At 42.0% G+C, this 24348-nt stretch overlaps 1 protein-coding gene across 1 annotated transcript; it reads left to right on the top strand.

Annotated features, from left to right (window-relative positions):
* Positions 1 to 3045: 3045 nt before the first annotated feature.
* On the top strand, positions 3046 to 23106 carry sparc (secreted protein, acidic, cysteine-rich (osteonectin)). The gene is made up of 10 exons (XM_084009757.1): positions 3046 to 3130; positions 12511 to 12576; positions 13051 to 13104; positions 14893 to 14989; positions 16842 to 16963; positions 17096 to 17216; positions 19479 to 19612; positions 20670 to 20818; positions 21831 to 21979; positions 22499 to 23106. Exons 2-10 carry the CDS (start codon positions 12520 to 12522, stop codon positions 22525 to 22527), a joined length of 912 nt encoding a protein of 303 aa, XP_083865883.1. The 5' UTR covers positions 3046 to 3130; positions 12511 to 12519; the 3' UTR covers positions 22528 to 23106.
* Positions 23107 to 24348: the final 1242 nt, after the last annotated feature.

Below are 24348 nucleotides of genomic sequence, written 5' to 3'. Positions count from 1 at the left end.
AGTTGAAGCAGGAGATGGAGGGCCCTGCGCCCCGGCAGCAGCGGCTCCCCCTCTGGCCAATAGCACAGCTGCACCTCGCTGCTCCACCAGTCCCCGCTGGAAGCCGATATGGACACCAGGCTGTATTGCAGGGCCACCTGGAGGGAAGGGAGGCATGGGAGAACCAGATCCAGGACTGTGTGGGCGGACTGCAGAAGAATTCTAGGTTTTATAACAATACCTCTTTTGTCCACAGGGACCGCCAAAATCAACATTAGAATTGTTTGCAGTAGCTTTCAATTGTAAAAGCCCATACTGTAAGCATCAAAGCCATATTTATTTTAACAAAAACAATAAAACAGATGTGAATCTGTACAAATAATAAGAGAGTCTGAAGCCATTCAGCTGGTCTGTGATGCTGTTCTGAGGCACAGCAGGGCTCTGAGCTAAATGCTAACTTTGGCATAGCATGCTCACAATAACAATAGTAAACAAGATGTTTATCATGTTACCAGGTGTGGAAACAATTGCTGAAGATTAAAAATGCATTTCCAAATAACCTTCTTAAAAATCATTTAAAAAATGATTCACAAAAATATCCAACCGAATCCAAGTTAAGCCCTGTTCCTCTCAGTGCACCGCAGTCATTAGTTCCTGCTTCCGTTGCGCCGAGCAACCCGCTGTGGTTGACAAGTTGATTATTTATTCCTTTTATTTTTCATGATGATGGAGAATATGCTTCACCACCGGTGCCATCAGCGCATGATATATTTCAGGTGATCTGCTCGTGATTAAAATCCAATCGTCACCGACATGCAATGAATCTTGGGATAGGTTGAACCGTGAAGGATCCATTAGTTGGAGCCTCAGAATCTGTGAAGAGAAGGTGGCATTTCTGGGCTGCATTTGAAGGAGTATTTAAAATGGGATAATCTTTCTCTCCTGCGTATACCATTTCCCTTCCCTTTCTTTTCCATCAGTGTATATTCTGTGTATTCCATCACCCATATATCATAATATTTAGTATGCCAGAAATATATTTAATATGTCCCGATTCATAGTACAGCATGTCAAATGTAATAAGCCAAAATAACCAGGATGTACTGGATCTGCATCCGGTCCCATGTTGCAGTATGCTAGTCAGCATGCTTTTCTGGCTATTTTGACCCACAATCCTTTAAAGGGAAGCTGCAGTAGGTACTAAAAACAAAAAATAATGTGATCTGGAATGAATTCAGAAGTATCAAAGTCACCAGAAACACATCACAGTGTTCTTAGTGTAGCCTGTGCATCAGGTTAGAATTAGAATGCTTTAGTTTATTCTCTCTGCACGCTCTCTTCCAGTGCCAATCACGTCACTAATTGGGGGGTGGAGTGGGCATCTAGTAGGCCACCTGAATGTCATAAGGGCAGGCTTATATATAGACACCTGGGGTCCTTACACCGGTTTTGTTGTCACTCTACTGCTGGCGCTGGTGTGGGGAAGCGATGATGCGAGTGCCGTCGTGAAATGCCAAGCGTGTGTGTGGGGGGAGCAGACCCCCTGACGCTGACGCTGTGGTGGAGCCAGAGTAGCTTATGGGATCTTTTTAGAAGGCATTTTTCCTAGTTCCCCTTCTTTCACTTAATGAATAGCCTAGATATTTCAGTAAGGTTGTGTGAATTCTTAGTCTTTAAATCAAGTTTATCAGAGTCCTCAGTATCGTGCACCACCTCCCCCAAACATCCATCAGCAGAAAGATTCTCTTTTTAATGCGAACAGGCAAATCCTCAAACTGACAAAGTAGATCGGCAGCCTGGTGGAATTTAAGAGACACTTACTGACTGAAAAGGAGAGCCTCTGCTGCAGGGTGCACGAAGGCGAAAATGAAAATAAACCATCTGGATATCAGTGAATCGAGAATTAACCATCTGGAGTATCTTCAAGTTCTCAAAGTGTCTTCAGCTGAAAACAAGAAAGAGCGGAGAGAGGCCATCAATAAGCTTCCATATCAAGGGAAGTCTCCAACTCCAGGAGAAGATGGTGCCCCCCAGCTCCTGAGACACATAGGAGTCAGAGACACAAAACGTCTCTGACTAACAACCAGATGTCCAAGGCAGCAGTCGAGAGCCAGACTACCGATGGAGTGATTAGCAGAGAAAGGTGAACCAGATGGTGGAACAAATCCACCAGAGGGGAAATGAAATCCTGGATCTCTGCATGGAGAAGGCAGGCCTCGTTCCAGAGCTTCCAGAGACCTGAACCAGCTGATCGGCAAATATGCTGAAGTCCTGCAGAGTGAGAAAGCCTGGCAGCTGAACAGCACTCTGGAGAAGAAGTTAACAGAGGATGCTGCTGAGAAAGAACAGAGATGGGACACCAGAGCTGCAGCAACGCAACAAAGCAGGGGCAGCTGTGGTAGAGCGAGTCGTTCCGGAAGACCGGCGGTTCGAATCCCGGCTCCTCCAGTCTACATGCTGAAGTGTCCTTGGGCAAGATACTGAAGACCAAATTGGCCCGATGCTGCGCCATCGGTGTGTGAATGTGATGTGCAGGCGCCTCCTCTGCCATCAGTGTAATATTGATATTGGTATTGCATTTTGTTATGTGCGGTTTACTGGGTGCAGTGTTTTCTCTGTGGATCCTTGGCTTGGACATTATAATTATGATATAATTTCTCTGTATAACATCAATCTACGTGAAATGGATAAAAAACACATGATTTAAAAGCTCATTCAATGTCGGTTCAAGGTCACAAGTAGAAGAGGTTACGTGTCAGAGTTCTAATGAGACTAAACTTACTCAAAACACATTTCATATTCACCCAGATTCAAATGTTGTCAAACAAAGATGTGCAGAATGACATCAGTCTCAGAAAGCAGCCATGATGAAAGAGAAAAATAGATGGAAATGCTAAAAAAGAGAGAGAATTGACTTTGCATTGCTTTCAAGCTGAATTTCCCAAAGTGTAGTTCCTCCCATACACCACAAAATGAGCGCTAACCACAGGGTTGCAATGGGAGCTTTGAGTGAAGGGGGGCGGGGGTCTGTGTCCAAACTGGGACGTCCCACTGGAAATGTCTTCTTTGTGAAGAGCTGAGGCTGTTAGATCGTCCTGCGTCCCGCACACAGCTGACTGCTCTTCTGTTGACCTGCTCTGCAAAGCTAAAGGTAAGAGCTCTTCCTCTGCACACCATCTCCTGAATCTGATTCCAGGTTTCATGTGATGCAGGTCTGGAGCAACTTTATCAATGTGGGGCTGCTCTGTACAAAACGTAATACTTCACTTTTTAATCTGGATGGTTTATGGAGGGAGAGAACAATGGAAGTAGACAGAATACTGGCTACTGGATGATCCTGCTATAAAATACACTTTTATGTTGAGGAAGAAGTTTTCTAAACTTTTAAATACAGATTATTTTGCCCTTAAAGGAATTTACATTTCTTTGTCAGTTGCTATAAATCAAGTAAAATGTGCGTTTTCTTCTTCTGCAAGTGAATCAAGCTGCAATATCTTAAAGTTTAAAAGTCAGCTGCTGTAATCTCAAAACCCAATCCCGTGTTGAAAACTCACACTTTATTACCGGCAACACATTCCCAAGCAGCCTGCTGCTGTGTGGCCTCCCCTTCTCAATGTCCCACCGAGTTTTACACAAATCAAGTACAGACTTAAAAATGTTGGGTTAAAAACAACCCCATATGGGTTATTTTTTAACCCAACACTGGTTAAATATTGGACAGAACACATGCTGGGTTATTTTGACCCAACAAGTTGGGTTGGTTTCCTTAAACCAACAGTTGGGTTGTTTATATAACCCAACCATAGGCTCAATTTGACTATACTGCTGGGTTCTTTCTACTCAATCAGTTGGGTTGCTAATTTCTAATTATTAATATTTTATTATAATTATATAATATTGTTATGGTATTAGGGTTAGGGTTAGCCTGCTGCCGTGTGGTCTCCCCTTCTCAATGTCCCACCGAGTTTTACACAAATCAACTATAGTTTAAAATGAATGACGCCTGGCTTAACAGGCAGCTACTGTGGCCTCAAACCTCAGTGAACAATCTCCTCTGTCATTACTGCCAAAAAAACAGCTGCGAGGAAAATCACTCCCCGCAGGGAGCAGGTAAACAAGCTGTGATTGTGAGAATTCATTCTCCGTGCAGGTAATTGTGTGCCACATCGGCAATAGGGGGAGAAGAGGGGGGAGGAGGTGGGCGGATTGTGGTTTAAAGTTGGGGGAGGAGGGAGATCCAGACACAGCCTCATAGGCACTTTCATTTTCCAACTGTCTTTGGTTTTGTTTTATCCTAAGGGTTGATAATATTACTGTCAAACTGTAAAAACGTATGATTTATAGTCAGACTTTAGTTTAGACACACAAGCTGCTGCTGTCTCTTTGGTAATTGAAGAGTTCTTTTTAAATGAATTCAGCAGGATTTATCTTTCGGAAAAAGCTGTGAAAGAAAGAAAGACGGGAGTGAAGAGGAGAAGGAGGTGGTGGAGGAGGAGGAGGAGGAGTGGGGGTGGATGGGATTCCAACAAAGGCTGCATGATAGAGCAATGGGAGCCTTTCTCCAGCAAATATCTCTCCTTTCCCTCCCTCCCTCCCTTCATCCCTCTCTGATTACTCCCATGTAGAGGAATGCGGGTTGCCATGGCAATTGGTCACCAGCTGTTTAAAGCTCTCCGTGAGTTAGTTCACATGTCTTCAAGCGTGTGTCGGGGTGTCGCTCAAGCTGAGCCGCGGGGAGAGGGAGTTCGCTGAAAGAGGCTGACATTCTTGCTTTGGGTGAATGTTGGTTTGGGACCGTTTCTTAAACCTGCAGCAAACGATGGCAGCAGTTTGTGTTTGACCCTTTACTGTTTCAACATGACTACGTCCTCCTGCACACAACCAGCTCCATGAAGGAATGGTTGTCCAACATCTCAAATATGAGTTTGTACACATATGTATACGAGAGCTGGTCGTTGCATCTGATCACTGTGCGGAGTTATTCTGCTTCTTCCAGCTCCGTATTAACTCTTCCATATGATGAAGCTATTCTAATCCAAGAAACCGTGTTTATTTAAGGTTGAACAGCTGCATCAGGTGGAAACATTCTGTACGTTTCAGCATCTGTGAAGTCGAATTCCAAGTGAAGTTTCTTCTTGTTGAAGTGGTTTGAGTCCACACCTGTGGAGGAAGACAGAGTACAAAGTATCTGGGAGAGTGAGGCGGAGACACAGCGTCTAATTGTTGAGGTGGCAGGTCTGGACCGAGGTGGGAGGAGGAGGAGGAGGGGAGGGGTAGCAGCGTTTGAGCTGAGAATGCTGGGAAATACCGGGCCAGCTTGGCAAGCTCTGGAAAAGTCTAATCCCCAACAGGAAGTAAGGATTGTGCTGCTGTCTACAGTCGATGTGGAGAAGAAGAATGTGGAGTTTAGTTTCAGCGAGATAGACAGGAAGAAATACAAAAAGATACAGATGGAGAGAAAGTCAAAAAGTAAAAAAAAAAGAAATGGAAATGATGGTTTAAAGAGAGTAAAAGAGACTCAGTCCTGTTGAGATGGAAAAACCGCAGACAAAAACCTGAAGCCTAGTTTTTTTCCTCTCCCCAGCCGTTACATCATAACTACGCAGTTTTATTTCAAAGCAGCATTGGAAAAGACTTCACTTCCTATGTGGCGGCTGGACGTGAACAAGCAGCCAATGGAAACTCAGCTTGAGTTGGTTAAATTACTGTTATTAGTGATTTCAGTGAAGCAAAACCTACAATTATACAGTTTACTGTTGCATTTCTTTTTTCTAAAGCTGGAATCCATGCCATTAGCAAGACTTGAAACTTATAAAAAAAAAAAAGTCGAATTAACCTGGAGTCGATGCCTTCTGGCCTCTAACAGTGTACATACAGCAAAAAGACTGAGACGGGTCGCTGGAGCTGACAAACCAAGGGAACTTTTAGAAAACATCCGAAAACAAAGATTTTAGTTGTTGAACCATTTTATATTTCAGAGATGCAGGCGGATGAACAATAACCGTAATAACAATAATGTAAGAAGTGTGTAATCAAAGCCCAATGAAACAATGCCATGTTGTACAAGATGTACTTTATTTGGCTTTTATTTTGAAGACAATATAATATTTATATCCTCAAACCACAGGAGCAACTCTGTTTCCGGCTAAATTTATTATTTGTAAAAATGTTTTGAACAGGACACGGACAGCAGTCTCCTGGGTGAGGGTCCTGTGTTTTTGACTACTTTGAAACAGATTTGAGATATGTACACGTAATCCACACCGATGGGAACTTAACCCACAATGCAGTCTGTTGTGTGGGAGTGTGTTGTGTTCAGAGAGCAGGTAGAGGACTCCACCATCAGAATGCCAAGGGAAACGGTTCAGAGTGAAGTCTTCTTCACCTATAGTGAAATTCAGAAACTCCTTAACATACATCCTGTCTCTTCTCCTCCCTCCCCCATGAGCGCTGCTCTTCTTGTTTGTGCTCTTTGTGCTCAGAGTTTCCTCAGTGATCGGGATGGCTGCTGGTCTCGCTGAATCGGCTCTTTATCCAGAGCGTTTGAAGGGGTTTGCCCCTGAACTCTCCACAGAGAAATGACATTCTCAGGTGTCTTATTGCTAGTTGAGGAGGTAACTTGGATTGAAGAGGCTGAAGTTGAAAACTACTTGGAATTTATAATCTGGTGCTGTAACGTCACAAGTCTACATTGTCCGTGTCTGTTTACTGACCACAAAGAGCTTAGCCTTCTCCCACCTGTTTGGCTGTTTGATCCCAAAATAAAATCAGGCCGTCATAAACACCAACTGGTGGAATTCTAGAAGTCTCCTTCCTTGTCTTCATACTGAACCACCAACGAACAAACGGGTGTAATAGAAGCTGACAGGTGACGGCAGACACACAAAATAACTACGACCCTGCCGGCTCAGGACGACGGCCTCACAGCAATTTCACTCACGGTAGATCTCAACCACAAACAGATCATTTGGATGTCAAATCCTCAAATTACTAACAGCAGCAAAACTATAGCAAAACGGGCGTTTATCAGAATCAGAAATATTTTATTGATCAGGAAAATGTGTATGTTATGCTTAAAGAAAAATAAGAGTAAATATAAATAAAGGACTATTTAAACATTTTTTGAAGGACTATGTAAAATACAAAATTTAAACCCCTTTAGACTCACATGGAGGAGTAGCTTGAAACAGAGTGCTGCAGGCACGTTAGCATCGCACTGATCCCTCCACAAAAAAGCAAAGGGATTTTTCCATCGGGTTTTTGGATTGTTGTAGAAAATAAGCTCTGTTGCAAACAAATGTTAATGACGCTGACACATTTTGTTCAGCAAGATAAACTTCACAAACGAACGCCACAAAAAGCTACCTTTAGGCTGGTGATGAACTCCACCACGGTCCCATGAGCACGAGGATGCACAAGAAGGCCGTGGAGGACTAGTGATGACGTTAACTAATCTCTTTAACCACTCTTTTTAGACACATAAACACTTTACAATTCACCGGGGGGATATTTACTGACGTATATTATGTCCGAGAACAAAATGTTAAACTCTTTAAAGCTTGGCCTCACCACACATCCTATTTCAGACATCTAACCAAAAAACCATTTAAAAAAAACAATTCACTTTGAGACGAGGGAAACAGAAGTGCAAACAGGCTCATTAACGTTTGGGAGTTGTTCCCTGCAGCACGGTATCCTCAGGTTTTAGCAAACATGCATGTGAGAGGATGTTTTGATATAGTTTTGCTCTTTCTTAAACACGTCCCACATTTACATAAAAACAATGAGACTTTTCTTCATTGTTTTGATTCTTCATTTGCTGTAGTGGCATGAGAGAAAAACAATCAAGTTGTAGTGAGGAAGTGATATACAAATGATGGTTTTGTGGGTGGAGTATTCCTTTAAGACAACTTATTGATAGTAACTTCACGGATTCTTCTTCTTCCTGGAGTTTCAGTCCTTGTTTCAGATATGAAAAATGGACAGCAGAACGTTTTTCATCGGATTTTAAATGTAAAGTTTTGCGTTGCTACATCAGATGGAAACAAACTGTTAAATTGTGATGTTTTACAGCTACAGCACCATCCTATTTATCTGCATTCTACACAGAATACAGAAGATTTCACAAGCCACATATTTGGAAGGGACTTTTATTAACTTCTAGGTTCCCTTTAACATCTCGTGTCTTCGGAGCTCAACACAGACAGGAAATCACTGTTTCTCCTCCTGTGTTGGATATTTACCTCCTCGCTGTCCTTTGCATGCCAGCGTTGTTTGTCTGCACTGTTGGCTGGCAGACAGTCGGCTACAGGTTGTGTTTCCAGGCCTGTTATGTCACCGAGGCGAGGAAGAAAGAATTCCACTAAATCTGCTGGCTTTAAAGAGCTTCTGAAGCAGAGCAAGGCAGGAGAAAAGAGAGGGAGTGAGAGGCAGATAGCAGCAGGTTGTTTTCCTCCACAGCCAGTTTACACTTGCTTACCTAACTAACCTCCCAAATTAAATACCTTTGAGGAGAAAAAGGGCCCCTTTATGAGCCTGAACTTTCCCTTTTAGCCTCGGCCCTGTTTGATTATGAGAGCAGCTCTCCAAATAAAATAATTTGTTTTGCTGTGCGTCAGTCCGTCCGGCCTCGTCTCTCCTGACTCTCGGAGCAGACCGGACTACGCTGAAGCAGGACGTACGTCAGGAACACCGCGTCCCTCCAAATCAAACACTCACCTCACACTCGTTGGAGATGACACCGCTTTCACCCCCCTCTTAGCCATCTCATTAAGCTCCCGGTCAGACACGCTACTCATGTGTGTGTGTGCCAAAAGTTCTTTTGATGAAACTTCCCGTCAGCAAAACACCCGTTTTTCTTTTTTCCCCCAGCTTTTTCTAAAGTACAGAGACGTTTCCTTGTGTGCATGTTATTGGGGGACGTCACCGTCTGCGTCCTCTGCAGGGCTTCTGTATTTTTCCACGTCCAAGCCTGCTTACGACTTCTCATCTCGGACCGACACGAACAGGGGTCACCATTGTGAAAGTCCTGCCTTGACTCTGAAGCATTTGTGCTTTCCTTTGACAGATGGCACAAATCAATGCAACAGTGATCACGTTGCTCGTTGGATTTATTCTGCAGGATTGTTCTCTCTTGCTTGAACGGTCCTCAGACGTTCAGGAGCTTCTCTGGTTCTCAAACCTTCCTCCGAGATTGCAAGATTATCAACAGAACTGATAAAGGAAACCCCCAAACTTATGAATAATAGAATAACTGCCCATAAACACATATAAAACCCATCGAGAACATTTTCTCTTTTGTGATTGATGTAAAACTGACTGCGAATGCTGTCAGATGTACGCTGTTGGCAAAAATGGCCATTGTTACTTGGTTAGTTTGAAGTGGGTCACTCAAGGACTTCTGCAGGAAGACGATAACACCAGCCTGTCAACTAAAACATTCCAATAAAACAAAACTGCATTATGAATTATGTTTTGATGCATAGCATTATTTTGTTTTTTGATGTTGGTCAAAAACCATAGGACTTTCACCTAGGAGACTGCTGTTTGAGTCCCATGCAAAGTAGTTCTGAAGTTTTTTGGTTTGTTTCAATTTCCCACATTAAAAACATGTTGTAAAATGTTTAAAACTTGCGACCATAATCTGGGAGCAAAATATGTTTCCCTCGAAACGAGAGTGCAGTTTAGAAGTCTGGGAATGTCATACCCATAGACATGTTTCGATTAAATCATGCACAAACTTGTTCTCAAGAAAGTAACTGATTTACACGTCAGTCATTTCTGAACGTGTATTTTGACAATAATAATAAGAAAAATGCACCTTCGGGCAACCAATAACTCTTTGTTGTTGAGTCGACGCGTTTCTCTGTCGCTTCAGGATTTACCTAAAATGTCAGCACCTCTAATTGTCTATATGCAAACTTTACCCTTTTAAAGTAATCTGTCCAAACTTGTTGCCCTGTTCAGACACTTCGTGGCGAGAGGCCCTCCTACGTTTTCTGTAAGTGGATGCCCGGCAACCAGTCAAGCAAAGTGCTCATCCACCCCCCAAAATGTCACGTTCACTTTCCCTCAAGGCGATGCTTTCAGAGCCACGGCATTCGTCTCCTCCTCCTCTCTTTTTGAGTGGATAATTGCTGAATGTTGGAGGAAAAAAAACAAAGGGAAAAGTTTCATGTTCGATGAGAATGGATGGCTTAGTTGTTTATTGGTTGTTGGTTTAAACCTGCTGCCCTCGTATCTGAGGTGCAGGAATTCAAACATTTCCCAGCCCTTTTTTGCAAATCTTATTATCCTCCAATCTCCTGCAGCCTTCATCGTATTGTTCAAACTGTGCACGAGGAATTCTCCAGCACAGCGAAAACGCCACAGAAACCAGAGATACAGTCTTTTTGAAATCTAGCCATCGAGCGACATAAAGGAAACGGGATGAGAGAAATGAGAGCGAGGACTCTGATCTTTAACTCGCCCATACATACCATAAGTCCTTTGATGTCGGCAGGACGGAGATCGTTTCAGGATATCTGGATGAAACAGCTGACTTAATGGAGGTGCATAGGGAGATAACTAATAGAGTAAGAGGGAGGAAGACCAAGCAATGTCATGCTCCATTACCGAACAAAGAAGCCCTTCTTCAGTCCCTCATGATGCAGGAGGAGAGCAAGGGAAGGCCTTCCAGTCCCCGACAAGGCATCCTCAGACGATCAGATGGAGAGGAAGCAAACATAGACAGATAGGGGAGTCATCTCCTTTAGATAAAAGTCATGTTTTCTTTGTGATTAGATGAAAAAGAGTCTAGAATAGTATGTTGACTTGACATGGACGTGTTTTGTGCAAAGGAAGGCAAAATCTCACTTTCTTTGGCTAGTTCGACTCAGTGAGTGTGAGTGAAATTAACAGACTTAATACAAATCTGAATCTTAACTCTTCATTTATTTGTTGTCCATCTCAACCAATTCTTGCACAGGTTCACTTGTTATCGGGTCAGCACACCAGGGTTTGATTGAACAGTCCGAGATCACCTCTTGCAACTGGTCTCAAACCTGTTGTTTTGGTCGGCACCAGAGCTCGATTGCTATGTTCACACCTACCCAACACAACCGCAGCGAGTTTCATTAAAACAGACTGACTGCTGGCTCGTTAAAGTGACCCAAATCCTTACATATAACTCTCAAATGTCACTTAATACAAAAAAAAATGGATTAGGAAGCATTGTTCTGGTCCATAAACAAGACTTTACTGTATAGTGGTGACAGAACTTTAACAACCATGATTTCAGGCCTGAAAAAAACAAGCAATTGTTGTTTGATTTTTTTCATTATCAAATTATGATGTTATTGGCCTTACGAATACAAATACAGGCTGGCCAGGCTCTGGTTGGTAGTAATATTATGAAAAACATGGTTCTCCCTTTTTGCACCTCCTTTGTGAAAATATACGAGTCGCTGGTATTGGTTTAGAATATGTTGCTCGCATTGAAAAATGAATGCATATAGATTTATTGGCCTTTTATCTAAATCCCCTCGTATTGCTAAGTATTTCACAGATGGCCCCAGTGGGAAGTGAACCTGGCCTCCATCCAACATCAGGTTACATAACTGTCACCGTTTACAAATGTAAATATGTGTTTAGCAAAGCTGCATGGAAGCAATTTTTCCAAACAGAAGCCTGCTGGAATTATGAGAAGATAAATTATGCTGGTGGTAACATGTGGCTGTGAAAGAGCACATAAAAACAGAAGCCAGTTGCCGTCCAAATGGCAGAAAGACAAGTTGTTGCAGCCTCTTGCAGTCGTCTTTCTGAAGCCTAATTTAGTGCAGTCGGCAACCATGTTCCCACTTTCATTTGTGCTCCGGAAAGAGAGAAAATCCCTCTCAGTGACAGACTTTTCAACAAAGCCACAAACAGCCAGAAGCAATTTCAACATGACCTGCCAGCAAACAAAAGGGACACTGAGCGTTCTGTTTGGGAAACTGGAGAGCGTCCATGATTCTGTAGAGAGAGTTGTGCTACAATGTCTGATGCATTTTATTGATCTGGGGTTTTTCTCATTTCATGTGAGTGAATGAAGAAACTTAGATATAGAGAAAGTAAAAAGAATATTTGCCACAAACAGACATTTGTCTTCGACAGTGAGTTTTTTATCAGCAGAAAAGCAAACGTATATATGATTCTATTCAATTAAAAAACACTATCTGAAATAAGGCTTCATTTAACATCTAGGTGTTCCTCAGGGAACCCCATGAGGACCCCCTTGCAAGTTGCAATAGTCCTAGTTTGTTGTCCTTTTAAACTGCCATTGTTTAGGTATATTAGCAGAAATGGAATATGATAGCTATCTTATCATTAGTGTATAATCACCGGTGTTTTCGTTGGCTTGAGCCCTTCATATCTACATACGGAGTCTACTTAGTAGTGAAACTAGAATAAGATTTATGTGCTGTTGCTTAATATAGTTAATTGTGTGAATGTGAGTGAAGAAGGGAAATGAAAGAAAACTGGGTTCACCTGTCCGTCTGTCTGTCTCCACAGACTTTGAGGATGAGGGTGTGGATCGTCTTCCTCCTGTGCCTGGCTGGCCACGCCATGGCTGCTCCTGTAAGTTACACTGTGTGTGTGTGTGTGTGTGTGTGGTTGGTGTGTGTGTGAATGTGTGTGTGTGTGTGTGTGTGTGTGTGTGTGTGTGTGTGTGTGTGTGTGTGTGTGTGTGTGTGTGTGTGTGTGTGTGGTTGGTGTGTGTGTGAATGTGTGTGTGTGTGTCTCCTGTGTCTGTATGAGCATGTTCCTCCTTTTGTGTGCTTTCCTGAATGTCTCCTCCTTTCTCCTTTCCTGTGTGATTATCAATTCACGAGTGTGTTTTGTAGTTCCTGTGCATGTCTACTTGTATGTGTGTGTGTGTGTTATTATTGCTCGCCTACGTGTCCTTATTCATGAAGATTCAAAGTGTGTGTGTATTATTAGCTTCTGAATTGTTTCACTCAAGTGTTTATCTTTTCTATGAGCACCACAAGTGTGTTCATGTTCACAATTCACAATGTTTAATGTGTGTGTGTGTGTGTGTGTGCGTTCCAGACTGAGGAGGTGCCCATGGTGGAGGAGCTAGTGACTGAGGAGCCAGTTGTTGAGGTCAGTCCAGATGTTCATCCTGTATGAATAAACTCCAGTCACGTTTTTTCTTCTCTCCTTAAAAGCTGGAATTGCAAACTAAATGGGAGACACTGCAGTGATGGACATCACTATGAAACCTCCCCAGTTAATTACTTATTAAGAGAGTTCTTTTTTTGAATTACTTTGTGAAAATGTAGGTTTAGATATGCATATGATGCATTTATTTCCAGTAACAGAAATCCAAACATTGCATAAATCCAGGTTCAAAATTCTTGTTTCCTGTTGTTGACGAAGGTTTGACGAGGGAAACTGCGTTGTTTGTTAACCACATGTTTCAAACTGTTTCAAACCTTTTGGTCTGCAAGAAAACACACCCAACGTAATTGAGAGATCAGTTTAGTTGGAAGGGAACGTGGTTTGATACCAGACAGGGTTGCTTCCCTGATGTGTTTTCTCCGTTAACTACATACGTCCTGTGGTGCACCACAGGGGGCGGGACTTCGCCTCACTATAATGTTGTTACACGGATTGTTTGGAGAAACGCATCCCAAATACTTTTGCTCTCCTCCCTTGAGTTTGATTTGGCATCCCGATGTGTTTCCTGAGCCACGCAGCTGCTCGGAGAGATGATGTGATCCGTGAAGAAGCTTTGGAGGTTTCAACGCTGCGGCCAAAGAACTTCAGTGGTGTTTCATCACATGACGGCGGTGGTGAACGCCCACAGCTGCGTTAATCATTTAGTCAGCTATGTGAACAGATAAATATGCCACTGAATCGCTGAATAAATACAAACAAATAAAATCCTGCATTGGTTGGTAAATCAATTGAAGCCTTATGAGATCAGTCCACCATCATGATGTCGCAATGTTTGATTTTGACCTTTTTTCAAGATAAAGTATTTTTTAGATGCCCAAAGAGGTGTAAGTCTGCAATACTTCCCAATAAAAAAGCTAAATAATAGACACAACTCCAGAAAATGTATATAATTCTGTGTAACACATTTATTATTTTTATTAATCCTATAGTGACCTCTCTGATTTTTCTTTTGGACTCGTTTTGGGGTCCCGACCTCCAGATTAAAAATAAACCAAACAGTTCTTAAATTCAACAAAGATGCATTTGCATCTGTAAGAAGAGTAAGATGTGCTGTTTCACAGCTGTAAAGGTCTTTCCTAGATGTGGATATTTACCAAAATCTAATCACCAAATCTCCACTTAATTCCCTGTGTTGTCTCTGCAGCTTTTGAAAATCCTTCCAACAAACAGAGAGGGATGGAAACATGAAATCCTTCCTGCTCCGTCCTATTTTGCCCTACGAGACACAAAAAAAGAGACTGTTACTTTTCTAATTGTCCTTCACAGTCCATTGTAAACATGACTTCAGTTCCATCTTCATGTGAACGCTCGAACACTTCCTGCTCTAGAGGTCCAGCGGGACCAAAGATCCCACAGCTGTTAATTTTAGCTGCTCGTCCAGGCCGCGCAGGAAGCCATTACGTCCTCCATGGCTTCACCACATGTGGACCCAGCTGCTTGTTATTGTTGGATATTATGGTCTTGCTGCTCCCACATTCTGTTTGGCCTTCAGGGAGGAACCTTCTTTCGCGGTGACGTTCAAGCTTTATTTGAGGAAAAGCAGGGGTATTTAAGCGGTTTGCTTTAAATGGTAGTCATGCAGAAATAGAGCTGAAGACCAGATTCAGAGCATTAATAGAAAACGTGATCACTTTGTAGCCCAGTAAACTCCTCAGCATGTGACTCCTGAAGCTGCCTACAGTCTGACCTCTGACCTCTGCTGTTCCCCAGGAGCCCGAGGTGGGGGCCAACCCAGTTCAGATTGAGATCGGAGAGTTCGATGAGGCCATTGATATCGTTGAGGATGAAGAAGAAGTTGTTGCTGAGAGTAAGTTCACAAACTTTGGATAACTTTGCATTGCCTTATTCCGAGGAGACTCACCGTGACGTCTGATCCCAACCCTGTGATTTGCATCTTTGTGTAATTCCTTCATCATGACTGTAAAGGCCTTAAACTCGAAATGTTATTGTTTCAAATTCTGGGAACCATACTGGTGAACATATTAATAATACACACATTTTGTTCCACATATGTAACTCTGGTGGAAAATATTACTGTAATACTGTAAGTAAACATACTAATGTATCTCCTGCAAGGCAACTATTCCCTTAATTGTTTAATTTTATATTTATTCATTTTTTAAAACAAGTTATAAAAGTTATAACATTGGTATAAAGATGTAATAAATATATTTATGACCAATATATAGTGATGTAAATGTGAAAGTTGTCAAAAAGATCAAAACTTCAATCAAAATTCCTAAATTATTAGTGTGGGCTTGCATGCTTACACTGTATGAATATCCATACACATATCCATAATGTGGTAAATACTCAAACTCAGAGTCACCTGAAGTCAAATGAGAAGCTGAAGCTGAATTTTAACTCTAAATCCTTCAGATTGAGTCGTCTCCGTGACTCCAGATATAAATGGGTCATCGGCGACCGCCTCCGTTACACCATGACATCGGATTTAGCTTCGTCTCACTCCTCCGTCAGCCGGTTATATCTGGGGTTGCAGCATTTAGTGAAGCCTCAGAGTGGCAAATCAAACATCCCATAATAACACACCTCCCCCGTTCAGTGAAGAGACGGAGGTAATCACATGTTCCAGCTTGCTTGAAGTAGCAGCTCAGCCCAGTTACTGAACCACAGGGAAACAGCCCAACACACTGTACCATGCTGACTGTTATTTTCTGATGATAGGCCCAGATATCTGTCTCTGAGATATCTCCCTCCACCTCAGTACAATAGAGGCCCATAAAGGTTTTCATTTTTGTATATTTCACGCAAGGCTGTGTGGGAGATTATTTTTCAAGACACAACTGAAATCATTGCATCCCGTCATTGCAAACGCGTAAATAAATGAGTTTGATCAGGAATCATAAATGTGCTTCAGTTACCAACATGTCTTTGATACTAATAACCTCATTGTAACTGTGCTGATCTTTGTGTACCGGACTGTTTTATGTAATGAGGCTCATTTGCATATTTCTGCATATTACCCAATTTGTGTAAACAGCAAAGAAGCTATTTGCTTTGCAGTGCAGTTATGGGTGCATTTTGCAATTGAGATTTACAGATTCTTTTTTTTTAAATCACATTTCTGCAAGTTTATCGGACATAAAAGCTGCATAATCCTTTTGGGAATTCACTCGAGTCTTTACCCAATAAGGGCACAGTTACTGTATTACCCTAGCTTCAAGCATGTAGCAATGTCTCTTCCTGCTTCCTCCAAATAAAAGAAAACAATTGTTAGCGTTACAGTTAGGTAATTTAATGTTGGTACCAAAACTCCCCCTTTTGTAGAGCTATACATTTGAGGTTTGTGGTCCAAAAAGCAGGTAGAAAAACATCAGAAAGTAAACGACACTTAAGCTCTGCTCCTGTCTGACACTTGAAGTTTTCCATGAATTCGTTTTTTTCATGAAGCAGCATTTTTAGGATTCTAATTTTGTTTCTAACCAGCGTGTTTATTCCTTTAGTCTCACATATGAATTATTTCATTGTTGTTTCTTCTGGGGGAAATAAAGTGTAGCAGAGGACTGGAAAGTGTGATTCTTATGTGGATTGTGTCATGCTGTTCGTTCGGGCTCCGTTGAATGAATGTGGCCTTTTGGAAAAGGTTTCAGGAGGCATTTCCTCAGAAATAATAACTGTAGGCTACTTCTTTTCCCCAGATCCCTGCCTGGACCATCACTGCAAGAAGGGCAAAGTGTGTGAGGTGGACGAGAGCAACACCCCCATGTGTGTGTGCCAGGACCCCTCCACCTGCGCCGCTGCCGAGGGAGAGTTCGAGCATGTGAGTTCAAAACCAAAGCATTTCTTTAAACTCGACCTGAAACTGTAAATTCCTACGTGAACTCTTCATAGGAGTGCATCACACAGAAGCTCCAAGCTGCGAGGACTCATCCTCCTGTGTTTCCCTTCTCAGGTCTGCGGCACCGACAACAAGACCTTCGACACCTCTTGCCACTTCTTCGCCACCAAGTGCGCCCTGGAGGGAACCAAGAAGGGCCACAAGCTGCACCTGGACTACATCGGACCCTGCAAATGTGAGCTTCCACACGCTGATATTTCCATCTCTTAGCGTAGCAGAGTTTCCCCAAAGAGTTCATGTTCAGCTATTCATGTTAACCGAGCTTCCTGAAGCTTGCACCGCTCTCAGATATTTTACATGGTGTCTGGACAATTGGAAAGTACAGCAAACACTAAGTAGGCTCATAGTCCAGCTCTGTTAGGCTCTGATTCAAGCTGAGGGGCTCACTAAGTACTCCTAACTCCTGAATATTAGGCGGTTTGGTCGAGGATGCATCTTTTTGGTTGAGACAACCCAGTAAGAGTTAAAGGTTAGTAAAAATCTCTGGGTCTAATAAAAAGTGCTATAAACCTGCATTCACTCTACTGGCCTTTAGGGGGCGACTACTCTGGTTGCAAAAAGAAGTGTGATTGCATGGATGGAAGTCTATGAGAAAATGACCCTACTTCTCACCTGATTTATTATCTCAGTGTCGAGAAGTTGTGTTTTCCTCTTAGAACTTGCTCATGAATGCTAATTGTAAGATTTTGGTCGCCGAAGAACGTCTTATTCAGCGTTCACTTGTACATAGCTCCTCCCTCTTGGGTCATTTCTGGTTGAAAAAAACAAGATGGCGTACTAGTGGCTTCAAAATTGCAGTCCACAACCCAGTGGGTGGTGTTACCGTGACTACGTCCACTTGGCATCAAAACTGTGACCATTTAGATGATTTAATTTGTGTGAGATTGGGACACACTGATTAGAAGTGAGGAACAGCTTCATAGAGACTAAACTGTACTTGGAGAATGTTTTTTGCTGTTCCGAGTCATTGAGTAAAGGACTCTTTGGGGAGAGTGTTGCCTCCACCCTGGACACGCCCGCCTCACACGGGCCAGATGTTAATGTCGACTGCGGGGAAACATGCCTCTTGCAGCCAATGAGGCTATAAACAAGTTTGTGAGTGTGAAGGTGGACCACGGACGTCTATGAACAGTCGCCTTTCAGGGAGACAAAAAACAAATGGACAAACAACCCAGAAATGAGTCAGCATTTTTGCACTTCTTGTTCCCTCGTCTTGCAGGCAATGTGGTTTTTGTTATATAAGGTCTGTGGTCAACACAAGCTTGAGAGGTTTTAACATGTTGTCCTAAGACGTAAAGTACTTCAGTAAATAGCCCTCTGGTGAAGCTTTTACCACAAACCAATGGGTGACGTCACCATGACCACGCCCACTTCTTAGATACTGTCTATGGTTAAGCCTCTTGTTGAGTATTTCAGTTTTTCTACCTTTAAATGTGCCATAACACTTTTTATCCAATGGTGGCTTGTTGGATTTCCACTGTAACACTGCCTTCATGCTAGCAGTGAGAAACAGGGCGATGCTAACTTCCTGAATGTCTACTAGTTTGTCTTTAATCACTTTAGCTGGAATCTTACCTCAAATGTATGTAGGATGTTCTTATGTCCTCTATGTTTTGTTTTGACATCATGTGGTTTCGGTTGTTTATCAGTTTCTGTTTGTTCACTATTACGACTTCATCATGTGTGTGAAGTTCCCTGATGGGTTTAGTTGCCACTCATCTGTTGTCAGCTAAAGGCAGGTCCACACCGGACCGAAAATCGGCGTCTTTGAGAGAGTCGGCGTCCGTGACATGAGTCTCCTTGGTGTGGTCGCTCGAATCGGCCCACGTCGGCGATCATTTCAGCCGATTCAAATGTGTAATCCGCCATTCGAGTCAGCCATATTAAGTAGCCCGACTTCATTTACCGACGCGAGTCGGGCAGTCGGTGCGGTGTGGACCCGCCTTAAGAAGCTTCAGCTCTCTGCCGTCTCCACTCACGTGTTGCTGTGATTGATGGGAGGACCAGATTCATGTTAGGATCTGCCTAAACCTGCAGGCAGCATTTCTTTCACTGTTCAAACTGAACATGACACACACACACACACACACACAGTTAGGAGATGAGTCAGGGCTGAAAGGTTCAAACGGAGATCAAGGTTGTGTTCAGCCCACTTTAACAAGTCAAGAATCAAAATCAGAAGGGGATTTATTGCCAAATGTATTTGCAAGCTCACGTAATTTGACTTGTTGATTGTAAAATAAAACATAAAACATAATTAAAATAGTTTGGGGGGAAGTTTACGATAGAATATGAAAATAAAAAATATACAAGAATAAATATTTAATATCCCTTTCATTATTCCAGCTAAGTAAAATCTAATGTGATCAATGTTGTGCAGCAGAGTGAGTGTGTATTGTACTGTACTGACTGACGAGGGTCACCGTTGTCCCTGCAGTCATCGAGCCCTGCGTGGACAGCGAGCTGAGCGAGTTCCCCATGCGTATGAGGGACTGGCTGAAGAACGTTCTGGTGACTCTGTACGAGCGCGACGAGGACAACAACCTGCTGAACGAGAAGCAGAAGCTCAGGGTGAGTCCACGGGAACGGGAACCATCAGCATACTCTCATGATGTTTTGCATGGCAATATTGAATCAATACGCAGACACCAATTATGAATATTGGTAATGATGGCTTTTTCAGTCCACTCGTTTTTTCATGGTGCAGTCAGCAGCATTAACAAAGATGGAGGGTTGATCAGTCTGCTTCACTGATCAACACAGTTTACTGCAAAAGTGATTGAAGCGAGATGAAAACTATATTTTATCAGATAAAACAAACGTTGAGAAACAAAATGTGCGACATGCATAATGTTGAAAAAAGGTAATAAATGGCAATATATTTTACACATGCATATTACGTATATCGCAAAATGTTTCAAATCACAATAAGTTTGTAAAAAGTTAGTAAAGTTTTTAAAGCTTTATTCAGTATTTTTACTAGTTTTAATAAGCGGGTCCTTTTGTGGATAATAAAAACCTCCTGGCCGACAATGAAGACAACAACTCCCATGATCCCACGCTGCTTCACTAAACTGTTCTTCTTCTAAAGGACAGACCACCAGCGACAGACAATAATATTGTGCACTTAATGTCCTTCTAAGGTTTATTTGTGAGCACAGGCTGCCTTATATAGACACTTTACACAAAGACACGTTCAACTGGAGTCTTTTATTAGAGAAATAACACATAAATGTCACAAATATTGAGATGCATTACCATCAGCAGTGAGTGTAAAGATGGCAGACTGGTTCACCAGCCAAGAAGTTTATGCTTCTTTCAAACACAGTTTATTGAAAAGGCTCGTAAAGAACAATCCAAACAGTTTCTGAACGTTCAGACTGAGGACGTGTTTATCAGACTGAAACCTAAATACCGTTAAGGAGCCGCTCCACTCTAACAGAGTTGATTTCACTTTAACAGATCAAAACAACAACCTTTCAGGCTGATTGAATGCAGCCGTGATCTGACAAACGTTAAACCTGCAGCAACAAGCATTTGTTCCACACATCCAAACATCCAAACAGGAGACCAGCTGATCAGCTGATCGGTGAAGCGTGGTGTTCACTGTGTCCGTCCGGTGTTTCAGGTGAAGAAGATCTTCGAGAACGAGAAGAGGCTGCAGGCTGGCGAACACTCTCTGGACCTGCTGGCTCACGACTTTGAGAAGAACTACAACATGTACATCTTCCCCGTCCACTGGCAGTTCGGCCAGCTGGACCAGCACCCCGTCGACGGGTACGTAGGAGGGAGGGATGGGTGGTAAATGTAGGAGAGCCTTCCCAGTCGCCTCGTAGGCTCCATTAGTTGGATCCATTTGGTCTTAATCATCCGTGACTTTACCTCATGACGTCCTTAAGCAACACAAACATGCACATCTGACAGAACTAGCTAATTTCAAAAAGCTTGTTTTTTTGTTATTTAGGCCTACGTCAGTTTCAACCCACGTAACAACTCTAATGCTTTAACAACACGACCTACGTTATATTACATGGTTAAAATACATTTTAAGTACTTTACTCAAGTAAAAGTAAAAACATACAGGCTCTGAAATGTAAGAAGGATCCCTATGAATGATATTTCTGCTGGCTGATTTTTTTGCAAAGCTAATTGAATCTCACGTCATATTAATAAGAAGAATTTGATTATTCCCCTTAAATGCATTAAAACTAAAGGAATGTTAGGAGAAACAAGTACAGTAAACGTAACACGTCAGAAAAATAAATACAAGTAAAGTACAGATACCTGAGAATTCTACAGTAACTAAGTATTTGTAGTTTTTAGGTTGAGGACAGGCCTATTTACTTCACTTTAATTACAACAAGGCAAACTTTCATAGATGGAAAAACAGCGAGGACTTTTGGGAGGAATTGAGGTTAGATTGTGACGAGTCAGCACATGTAGGAACTGTATAGCTGAGTCAGCGGTTGAGCTGGATGGATGCTACCGCCACCAGCTGCTGTTCACTTTATAACCACTGACCCTCATGTCTCCTTCTGCTTGGCTCCGTTTCTTTCTGATTTTCTTCATGAAGCCTTTAAGTTAAGGTGACATGCATATTGTAAAGGGAAGGTGTGATAATGTTTGGGCGATGACTTCTGAATACAATAGTTTACATTAAAGCAGACAGGACATGGGTGAAGAAGATTTCTGTATTTTATTTCTTCTTTATCAGGAAAACAGATGTTTTCAGTGTAATTATTCAGCGGAACAGAAACACATCACCAACCTTTCATGTGCTGTCTTCCAGGTACCTGACCCACACAGAGCTCTCCCCCCTGCGCGCCCCTCTCATTCCCATGGAGCATTGCACCACCCGCTTCTTCGAGCAGTGCGACGCCGACAACGACAAATACATCGCCCTGGAAGAGTGGGCCAACTGCTTCGGCATCAAAGAGCGTGAGTATCGGAAATGATCAAAGAGAAAAAGGTTGACCCAGAAATAGGAACTTCTTATCTTTATTTCATTCTTCCTTCATTTTGTAGAATCACAAATAGTCATAGTCAATAAAGTAACAGACAGTTACTGATGCAATGTAACGTCTATGATGTCATTTTAATTCACATTTCCAGCAGCTTTAGTGAAGTTTAGCAGCCAATGAATGAGTTATTTTTTATTATTTTTTTTACCAAAACCATTATTTTCTTGTTTTGTCCAAACCCTAAATTATTGACTTATATAGTGGAAAAAACCACCAACACAGAAGAGCAACATATTCTCACATTTGAGAAGAGTTGGATCCATCAAAACAAACACATCTCTTTTTATTCATTTATTCACACAAGTACTTTTAGACTCTACATCCATAAATATTATAAACCACGTCCTTTAATTATCCTCTAATTACATTTTTAGATTTGAATGAGAAGCTCAATAAAGAAACGAATGTGCTGACGGCTGTGTTTGTGTGTTTGCAGAGGATGTGGACAACGACCTCATCGTCTAAGCTCCGCTGAGCAGCAGCTGTATGACAAGTCGCTACTAACGGGACGAGGTGCTGATCCCTAAGTTAAAAATAAGGAAATCACAGTAACGGTGCTAATTGCAAATTCTTTTTTATTTTATTTTTTCAATAATGACCTTTCCTACCATACCACTAAAAAAGATCACAAAAGAGAAGTGTGCACACTCTGTACTAACCATCTCTGAATTGTTTGTTGAACAAAACACCCAGTAAAGCAAAACTAAAGACCTCTGATGTAAATGTATGTTGTTGACAATATTATATATACGTTATGGATTTGATTGGAGATCAATCTGAAACATTATCGTGAGGACACAAAACTGTAAAGTCAAAAATAAAGTTTCTAAATAAATGCTCCCTCTGCTTGCTTTCTACAACAAACAAGTTAGTTGCACTCTTTTGGTGGTGGACTCATTATTTTTGTCCTGCTGTGTATTTTGGTTTCTGATCTTTGGACTACTGCTTTAAGAGTTGTGCATTTTCATTTTGCATATACAGATATCGTGTCCCAGGCGAGGACACGCGTGTACGGATATTTGAAACAATAAAGAGGAAATATTGTTTGGAGCTTTTTAATGAGGGGAGAATCTCGCAGGCTGAGTCTGTTCTCATAACCAACATGTTTCTGACTGACACTGAGAGCACGACCAAACTCTTTCTATAATAAAAGACTATGAAAAAAAAGATCTGGAAATATTCTGCATGCGTTCATATCTTTCTCCTCTGCCAAGGAATTCTGGTTGAGATGATCACGACAAGGAAGAGAGGAGTTTGTTTACGTGACCGTGTGTCAGACTGAGAAATAATCTAGTGTCACATAGCGTTATGGTGTCTCCATGAGAAGCTTGGCCTCTCATCCTCAGTCTTTAGCTCTGTGTCGTGTCTCTGAATGCTGCCTCTGTGCAGCAGCGATGCTTTTAAAAGCTTCTCTCGCGAGTTCAGTTTGAGGAAAACAAGCTTCTAAAAACTCTGTATGCTCATACTTATTTTATATATACGTGGTTTTCTCTCAACCGTGATCCGTCTGTCCTCACTCAGGTTCATTCTGCTGTTATTCCGTTGCTTAACAGTCAGGCACATGCCTAAAATGCAGAAGTTGCAAGGATGGAATGTACTTCTGTGATTTATTTATTATCTTAATCTCAAATCTAAATTTGTGTTAAAAGTTCAGTTTCATTCAGGCATTTGGTTTAGCATCTTGGAACGCAAAGAACTCAACCTCGCAAATTCCGACTTGATCCAGCTAAAACATCATTAAATAGTTAAAGATAAAAGAGAGGACACAGTCCACACAAACCAGCGTCGTCTTGACCTACAAATAAACTCAAATCAGTCCAAGTGCTTCAAATCCTGCAGCTCAGCCTGGAGAGCAGCCGGATGTCTTGTTTTTGCTGCCCTCCAGTGGTGGAACCGGGTGTAGGCGCGTGTCAGTGCATCGTGACCTTGTTGAGCTTCACAGCGGCGCTGCGGACACTCTGGGTGACGTCATGGACACGACGTCCACATTCTCCTGTCACATGTTCATATAGTGTGTGAACTTTCCCTCCTACTTTTCATGTTGGTCGTTCTGTTTGTCACGTGTCATTGAAAGTAGTTTTAGTTGTGAGTGTGTTTTACTAGAAGGTGTCTGATTGGCCAGTAAGTGAAAGCATCTGTCTGATATTGGGACTATAGATGGAAATTAGCCACCTGGCTATAATCTCATGTATTTACATGCAAATGTGCATTAATATTTATTGTCCCGTTTAAAAAAAATACATCTACAAATATTCTCCAAGAATATAGGACCAAGTGAAAACTGTC

This window comes from Eutrigla gurnardus (genome assembly GCF_963514095.1).
Source record: "Eutrigla gurnardus genome assembly, chromosome: 5".
In the NCBI taxonomy this organism is placed as follows: domain Eukaryota; kingdom Metazoa; phylum Chordata; class Actinopteri; order Perciformes; family Triglidae; genus Eutrigla; species Eutrigla gurnardus.
This window is presented reverse-complemented; position numbering and strand designations above follow the sequence as displayed.

Excerpts from the sequence above, each read along its gene's own strand:
- sparc (XM_084009757.1), top strand. The coding sequence starts at position 12,520 with ATGAGGGTGTGGATCGTCTTCCTCCTGTGCCTGGCTGGCCACGCCATG. Across the intron at positions 17,217-19,478 it reads CTACATCGGACCCTGCAAAT|TCATCGAGCCCTGCGTGGAC; the intron begins GTGAGCTTCCAC and ends TTGTCCCTGCAG. Across the intron at positions 19,613-20,669 it reads ACGAGAAGCAGAAGCTCAGG|GTGAAGAAGATCTTCGAGAA; the intron begins GTGAGTCCACGG and ends CCGGTGTTTCAG.